The sequence below is a fragment of the Chaetura pelagica genome, unplaced genomic scaffold (assembly GCF_000747805.2).
Source record: "Chaetura pelagica isolate M959 unplaced genomic scaffold, ChaPel_1.0 scaffold994, whole genome shotgun sequence".
Classification (NCBI taxonomy): domain Eukaryota; kingdom Metazoa; phylum Chordata; class Aves; order Apodiformes; family Apodidae; genus Chaetura; species Chaetura pelagica.
In genome coordinates, this window is record NW_009953121.1 from 3653 (window position 1) to 12733 (window position 9081).

The 9081-nt window shown below is 36.4% G+C and overlaps 1 protein-coding gene across 1 annotated transcript in view; it reads left to right on the top strand.

The window, feature by feature from the left end:
* The window catches only part of LOC104388431 (nipped-B-like protein), a gene marked incomplete at its 5' end in the record, with an annotated part of 16702 nt that overhangs the window by 3646 nt on the left and 3975 nt on the right, over positions 1-9081 (top strand). Inside the window, 5 exons of the mRNA XM_009997294.1 lie at positions 3802-3975; positions 4511-4701; positions 5459-5566; positions 6880-7080; positions 7470-7616. Coding sequence (XP_009995596.1) covers positions 3802-3975; positions 4511-4701; positions 5459-5566; positions 6880-7080; positions 7470-7616 — 821 coding nt within the window. The remainder of the gene's footprint in view (positions 1-3801; positions 3976-4510; positions 4702-5458; positions 5567-6879; positions 7081-7469; positions 7617-9081) is intronic.

Sequence of the window (9081 nt, forward strand, 5' to 3'; positions counted from 1 at the left end):
TCCCTACATGCAAGTATGTTGTAACCCCAAATCTTGTTTTTCAATCCATAAAGTATGGTTAAAGAATAACCAGAAAAAATGCTGGAAAAATTTGGAGAATTTTAAGTATAGTGACAGATATTCCACAGGAGTCAAGGAAACTCTGGCAGTTTATACCAACTGGGGGATCCTCTGTGAGATTTCACAAGGCATTGAGATGGTGTCATACGGTACTTACAGTTTGGGGATTTTGGCAGTATTTAATTTTTGGCAGATAGGCCTTGGTTTCTGAAAGAGTTCAGTTCATGGTTATGACTTAGTCTAAAGAAAGTTGTCTCCCATGCGTGTGAGCTTGTATTGTATTGTTTAACTGTGTACAAGACTTATGCTGCTGTTTAGGTGGCTTTTTAGATATCCTACTTCAGTTCAGGCTAAGGAAGACTGAGAGGATAAGAACTGAGACTGAATCTTGATTTGATATTCTGTGAGGAAACCATTTCAGACAGCTGAGTGGGATTTGATTTATTTTAATTGTCCTCTACAGAATATTGCACGTGGGATAGGGGCTGTCTTCCTAACTATAGACATGATTGCTTTATTCATGGATGCTGATAATGTTGCATTCATCACAAACGTTTCTAAATTACAGACTGATATGTGATCAGTGTGAGGGAAGAGGAGAAAACAGGCATGGCTATCAGTAGGCATTCTTCAGATTATTTTTTTTCTCTGCCTGTAAGCATCTCAGTCTTTATTTTAATTAAACCTCAGACAATATTTTCAGTTACATTAATCTCTGGTTCCATTTTAAGGATAGCTGCTGAATATACAGAGATGTGGTAGGCAGTGCAAAATTCTACCTTACAGGCTGATAACTGAGCCAAGTTGTCAAATCCATTCAACATAATAAGGTGAAAAATACTAGCAAGCTAATTCAGCATATACATGACATGAAGAGTGTGTGCTTTTCTATTGGTAATTATTAGTGTGTCCTTTCAGTAATGACACTGAACCGTTTTAGCCTTTGCTTTGGGATGTGTCCCTGCTTAATGGTTATGGTTATTCTCCTCTCCCAGATATGTACTTGCAAGACAGATTGAGGATATTAAATTTTGTTAGTAAATTTTGCTAGACTCTAAACTCATCCAAGTTCAGTGCTTACTCTTAACAGAGTGAAAACAAAGGTATGAAGAGAAGTGTTGTGAGGGCAGCCCCGAGATGTGAAGTTGTTCCTTAAAGGAACACAGCAGATGCCTTTTTTCATCTCCTTTGACAAATTCTTATGCCAAGTAAGATTTCTTCCGCACTTGCAGGGAATGGAAAAATATAAATTTCCCAGAGAATACTGGCAATTTTAGACTCTTAATTAAGTGAATGAAGGAAAGAAAAAATCTATTTATTGTTACACATACATGCAAGTGCTTTTCATTTTTAAAAGTAACCCTAAGAAATGGGTTGGACTTTCTCAGAGTTGGTCAAGTTATAAACATCAGTATATACCTGTATAGAGTGCACAATTATAGTACATACTTCAAAGAGGGGCATCATTCCTTTTTCTTTCCCCTCCATCTCCCCTGCCTTCTCTCCTCTTCCTGTTTTGAGACTGAAACGAGTTCTTAAACACACTGAGGTCTTGCCCTAGACTTAGCCTTTATGCACATTGTCTTTTCATAGAATCATAGAACAGTTTGGGTTGGAAGGGACCTTAATGATCATCTAGTTCCAACACCCTTGCCATGGGCAGAGACACCTGCCACTAGACCAGATTGCTCCAAGCCCCATCCAGCCTGGCCTTGAACACTTCCAGGGATGGGGCATCCACAGCTTCCCTGGGCAACCTGTTCCAGTGTCTCACCACCCTCACACTATAGAATTTCTTCCTCATATCTAACCTAAATCTCCCCTCTTTCACTTCAAAGCCATTCCCACCATGTCTTCTTGCTACAAGACTCTGTAAAAAGCCCCTCCCCAGCTTTCCTGTAGGCCCCCTTCAGGTACTGGAAGGCAGCTATAAGGTCTCCCTGGAGCCTTCTCTCCTCCAGGCTGAACAACCCCAACTTGCTCCGCCTGTCTTCATAGGAGAGGTCCTCCAGCCCTCTGATCATCTTTGTGGCCTCCTCTGGACTTGCTCCAGGAGCTCCATGTCCTTCCTGTTATGAGGGCTCCAGAGCTGTACGTAATATTCCAGGTGCAGTCTCACGAGAACAGAGTAGAGGGGTAGAATCACCTTCCTTGACCTGCTGGCCATGCTTCTTTTGATGAAGCTATGTGTGCACATAGCCAGTTTTAAAAACCTGACTCAGTCTTCCCTTTGTTACAGGCACTTTTATACATTGATTTGGCATAATTGTATTTACTTTCATTTTCTTCTTTTATGTTTATATGTTTTCTGTGTGTTCATTCAGAATCTTAGTTTCCTGTAGTTGTGAAGAATATACTTAATGTCTGCTTTTCTTACAGTTTTAAAAGAAGAATCAAGTAGTTAAACATAGTTTAAATTGTGAAGTTATGTTGCCATTGTTGGTTTTTATGATACTCTCTAAGAATTTGTCGACAGCACTTCTAAATCTGCATACATGACCTAAAATTATATATACTGTCACTAATTTAGATCAAAGTTATTATGGAATAAAGACTTCTCTGAATAAGACTAGCCAGTTCTTTGTCAAGGCTAAGGCTGGAGCTAAAAGCGGTTCTATAGTGTGTATCTTCCAACAAATGTAGTCTTGGGAATGTTTCATACAGTTTTCAAGAGGACATTTGTCACCGTTTGACTCAGGTTTGACAACAATGCTCTCGATCCCCTCCCCCTCCCACCCAGGTAAGGAAGGAGAGAGAGAAAAAGAGAGAGACTTGGCTGGATTGAAAACTAAACTACACAGCTTTAATTAAACACTAATGATATAAGAAAATATATACAGTTATATACAAATATGTTCAGAGTCCTCCCCGGACGCCGGCCATGGACGGAAGAGAAGGGAAGAAGAAGCAGGAAGGAAGTTGTCTTCTGTGATCTCTGACCTTCCTCTGAGCTTACGTAGATATATGGAATGGAATATCTCTGGCCAATTTTGCTGTCTGTCTAACTCAGCCTCCTACAGGGGGGTCACAGATCTCCCCATAGTGTCTGAGCCGGCAGAGTGAAGGTGCGACCTTGAAGACCCAGGAGTTAGAAAAACATTCCAGCTGTTATCAGTTTACTGAAAGGAATGCTTAAGCAATAAGCTTAAGAAAGCTTACTGAAGGGAAAAAAAAATCAGTAAAAGGAAAAGTGGCTTTATCCTGGCTCAAACCAGGACAACATTAATAGGTATTTGAATAATGGCAGTGAGAGGTATACATTTTATGTTACTGTGTTCACTATATTTTTTCTTTTAAGATTTTTTTTTTCGATACTTGTGATGTTTATCAATTTTTCCATATTTGCTCTGCCTTCATATGGATAACTCTTCATAGTTTCAACAGAATATATTAGAAAAATAATGGGTAATTTTTAGCAACGTTCCTCCCTTGCTCCTGGGAGAGCTCCCAGTTATTCAGATGCAGTCCACCACACTGGACATGCTACCAGACCCATGTAACTTTTCTTAGTACAGCTGCCTTAGATCAGCACCTCATCTTTATCTGTCAGAGTCATGGCTAATAGAACTCCTTTTAAGCTTTGAATGTCCATATGAAAAAGCAATGCTAATTGTACTAGAAAAACCTATGCTGTTGGACGTAGATAAATTTAATACCTCTATTTTGAAGAAAGATTTAAAAAGCAGAAATACAATTTATAGATAATAACATGGAATATTTTATCTTTTCTTCCACCCTTAGGATTTACATTTATACAACACCCAAGTTTAATGTTTGAACAGGAAGTGAAGACTCTGTATAACAGCATTCTTTCAGATAAGAACTGTTCAGTAAACTTAAAAATCCAGGTGTTAAAAAACCTCCAGACCTACTTGCAGGAGGAGGATACGCGTATGCAGCAGGCAGACAGAGACTGTAAGTGTTGAGTTGTTCTGTGCTAATGAGGCATGCAAAACCTAACTTTCTTGCATATAATTACTATATATGTAAATTGAGTCACTTAAGATTGTTATCTAACCAATAATATTGTACACAAAGTATCTTAGAATAATTTTCTAAAAAGCATGTGCATAGATATATTGAGAAGTGTAGCTTATTTACTTTCAAGATGCATAAATCTTGAAAGCAATCAGAAATGCAAAACTGCTGTAATGATGGTAGTAATACTTCTTATCAAAATCTTCTCTAAGGTTAATTTGCAGATACAAAATAAGAAATTTTAAAAATTAAAACCTTTATTGAGGACCAAAACTTTAAAGTCATGTCTCTTTAGTTTTTTGAAGTGTATTTGCAATCAGACTGTTCTATGTTTCATGAGATCATAAACCCATTCTAAGACAGCTGAAATGTGTATGTATTGTAATGCTTAAAGATCAGTATGCATCAAGTAATGGCAAAGTAAATTATTATACTGTGGTGAGTGTACTATTGCTTTTGTTCTTTTTTGTAGGGAAAAAAGTAGCAAAGCAGGAAGACTTGAAAGAAATGGGTGATATTTCCTCAGGGATGAGTAGTTCCATCATGCAGCTATATCTCAAACAGGTCCTTGAGGCTTTCTTTCATACCCAGTCCAGTGTACGCCATTTTGCTCTAAATGTCATTGCACTGACATTAAACCAGGGTCTCATCCATCCTGTTCAGGTATGGTAGGCTTTTATAATGGGTTTTTTTGTTATTCAGATTTTCAGATATTTTTATGCTTGCTAGATACTGTTCTAGTTTTTCTCTTCCAGTTATGTTACAGTAATTTCTTATTGTAGCAAGGGGCCTTTACAGAAACCATATTTTGAAATGCTATATGTTGTTTAGTCAGTGAGATTCCAAATGCTGTATTTTCTTGTACTTGGATCAAGATATAAAAGCCCAGACACTACCTAAAAAGCACTTACAAATGTACATTGGATCATATTAATTTTATAGTTATAAATTTCAGGTATATGCCAAGCTGTTTTCTTTATTTGATTCTTAATCCTGAAAACTGTGTCAGCTTGCCTTCACCTCAGTCCCTATCTCCTCCAAACACTATGGAATTCTAAAGTCAATGTCAGAACTTCAGTTATCATCTCCATTATTCTTTGCTTCCATAATACTTTTGTAATTATTTTTAATACCACAGTTATTGTGCTTGTTCAGTCAGAAGTGGTGTTTTCTTTTTTCTTAAATGACTTTTTTTTTTGGTAGTGTAAATTGACTTTAGAGTTTGAGAGAAATGAAAACCTGAAACCTCATACAACTTCTATCGTTTATAATGCTGCTCTTCCAATATTAAATATAGAGCTTCCTATTCTGATTTCTGCAGTAGTCAGAATATAAAAAGAGCAACAGTGTAATAGAAGAACAAAGAGTGAGAAAGAGGAGGTACAATAACTCTGAATAATAATTTAATTTGTTTTTCAAGTGTGTGCCATACTTAATTGCTATGGGCACAGATCCAGAGCCCTCTATGCGAAACAAAGCTGATCAACAATTGGTGGAAATAGACAAAAAATATGCTGGGTTCATTCACGTAAGTAATTCTAATTTATCATTTTACAAAATACTGTTATGTTCTCTGTTGACTTAACACTTGAACAGGCCTCAGCTGCAGAAAAAGAATATAAAATAACAAATAAACAATAACTATAAACAGTTGTAAAGAAGATCCCGACTCCAACCCCTGTTTGGAGATTTCTGTTCTTAGAAATAGAAAGGATATAATAATTTGAAGCATCTTTTCCATTACTGTTTTCCTCACTGAATAGTACATAAGAGCATTTATTTGATAAGAGGTAAGGACAGCTGTTTCATGTTTAGCAATGGTTTTCCTATATCAGTAGATTAGGGAATAGAACAACTTGTCAAAGTAGAGGTCCTTAGTGCATATGTATTAGAATGTTAAGGCATCAAGGCTTTATAAATTGTAATCTAAGCAGAAGGAGCATACAGTGTTAAGAACTGAGGGATTTTGCTGAAAGGAAAATTTGATAAGTGAGGATTTATGGAGTTGTGGCATAGTGCCATTAGTTCTGCTTAAGATCTGAAATTGAACTGCAGCACACTCTCCTTATTTCAGAAGGCCCCAGTCTTGGTTCAGTGTGTGTACTACATGTGAGACTTCCCTAATCTGATTCTATTTCACTGCAATTGGAGCACTGCACTGTTCATGGCAACCAAACAGATACCTAATCCAGTAGCTGAACGTTAGCAGATGAAATTTGCTATGTAGGCAGCTGGGATTTAAAACAATGTATATATGAAGAGACAACTATACTGAGCAGAAACATAGGTGGTATGAGAGAGTTGGATATTCAGCCTACCTAAAGATTGTTTGTTCTGAAACTAAAGCAGGAGCCTTGAAGAAAGTAAAAACAGCTGGAAATTACAGAATATATGCAAAAAACCTAATTTTTAGTTTGTCATTCTTATTATACTAATATGGACTCGGTTATTGGTTTCACTACAAATGACATCAAGCATCCACATTTGGTAAAATATTCTGTTCATGTATGAAAACATCAGTATTCTCGAAAATTGTTTAAACTGTAATACCTGGCTGCAGTGGGTAAACAGATTAGCTATATATTTCTAACAGAATTAGTTTAGCAGTTCACAAGATATTTTGATCTCTGCCTCAAATTCTGTTTTAATGTGTTTGCCAACTCAAAACGTCGTAGTACATCTCAGTGCGTTTGAAACTTCAGATGAGCATCCACTCAAAAGGAAACAAGCTAAAAAATGAGCTAGGAGTTTCTGTTGACAGGCATTTGTGTAATTTTCCACTTTCATTTTTACTGCTTGAAAGCAATGCTTTAAGTAAAAATAAATACTTTTCCATTTCAGATGAAAGCAGTGGCTGGTATGAAGATGTCTTACCAGGTACAACAAGCAATCAATACCTGCCCAAAGGATCCTGTAAGAGGCTTTAGACACGATGAATCATCCAATGCATTGTGTTCACACCTATACTCCATGATCCGAGGGAACCGTCAACACAGACGAGCATTTCTAATTTCTTTACTCAACCTCTTTGATGATACTGCAGTAAGCATCACAGTTCCTTCACTTAAAAAGAATATAAAATATAGCATTACAAGCTTAAATTCTCCATTTACAATGTATTTTTATGACATAATTATTGATAACTTTGTTTCCCTAAGGTAATTTGTTTTGCTTTGTAGTATAAGGTATTTACCTATATGATAGAATGCATTTGTTACTTTTGCATCATTCTGTACCTTTCTGTATTCAGTTTAGATTGATCTTCAGGTATGACTAAATTTTGCATACATGCATGTTTAGAGTGGGTTTGGGGGTATGTAGACTAAAATTTGTGATCATTTTTTTGCTCTAGACTGTTAGGAACACAAGATAAGTGTATAAATCTACGGTGTTTTAATGTATATTTATATGTACTTTTTTTTAACTTCCAGAAAACAGAGGTCAATATGCTCTTGTACATAGCAGACAATCTAGCCTGTTTTCCTTATCAAACACAGGAAGAGCCACTGTTTATAATGCATCATATAGACATTACACTATCAGTTTCTGGTAGCAACCTACTACAGTCATTTAAAGAGGTATGTGCATTTATATTTTAGTATATTTCTTATGGTGGCAACTTAAGCTTCTCTAAAATTTGGTCAGTTTTTCAGTTAATACAGTACCATTATTGTGATATGGACCAGTAGCATTAAAATACTTTCTATTCTGGCCTGCATTTGGTAGACACTAGTTTAAAACTTTCCTTACATTGTTGCTTATGTTATTTTTAAAAAATGGCATTTTTTTAGAACTTAATATTAAATCTATATTATTCCCTAATATTGCTGATTTAATTGAAATTCATATTAAATGCATGCATCTGGGAAGGACATGAGCCCAGAATTATAATTAAATATTAGTTTGTTGTGGTTTTTTCTATAATTTTAATAGTAAAAGCTAGTTTGCTGTTTCTTTTGTTGTCAAGTAGTTGATGGCAGTTGCATGTGTGTCACCTGGGAGAATTTAAATTCATTGTTTATTGTAAGACAAGACTGCACAATATGTCTTTTCTTAAGATGGCATATAAGAACCCCAGTAATGGTATAGTATCTTTTGTTATGGCACTACACAACCCTGTAAGAAAAAGGCCTGTTTCTTAAAAACTTCAGTGTCTTCATTTCCTGGACAGCTTTAATAGTAAAAGCTCTAAACTGTAAGGAAACAAACCCATTTCTAGAATTTCCAATCTGACTAGTAAGTACAAGTCAGAGTTGATACCTGGAAAGTACACTGCTCTGAATTCTCACCCTACCAAAGTCGATTTTTAATTTGCTAGAGGCAGTATATTCATTAGATGGGAAACCAATGTGTAGCACTAGCACATAAAGTATGAGATCTTGCTTAGGACACCTTAAATTCTATGTTATGAAAAATCATATTATGTGCAGTAATAATGCAAATGTGAAATTCTGTAGCTCCACAAGTAGTAGAACTTATTATTAGTAATTTTGTATATGATGACTTGGGGGTTTCTCTGGTCAGCAGTGTAATTAGTGTCATAGAATTTTAACAGAGACAAGGATTAAAACCAGCTTGGACTAGTCTGTACCAAAGTACATATGGAAATATGTGTAACATGCAAAAATTATATTCAGGTGAAACAAAAACGGATTTATTTCTTGATTGATTGATTGTTTGTATTTGGCTTTCTGCTGCATTTTACTGTTTCTGCTAACAAACTTGAACAGTCTTGTCACCGTTTGACTCAGGTCCGACAACAATGCTCTCGATCCCCTCCCCCTCCCACCCAGGTAGGGAAGGAGAGAGAGAAAAAGAGAGAGACTTGGCTGGATTGAAAACTAAACTACACAGCTTTAATTAAACACTAATGATATAAGAAAATATATACAGTTATATACAAATATGTTCAGGTATGAGCAAAAGCCTCTCGCCTCCCCCCACCCCCAGCAACTCCCCCAGCACTCCCCTGAGATGGGACAGTCCCGAGAAATTCCAGACTGCTGCTGGAGAAAGCAGAGAGTGATGAGGGTCAGGAGAGCT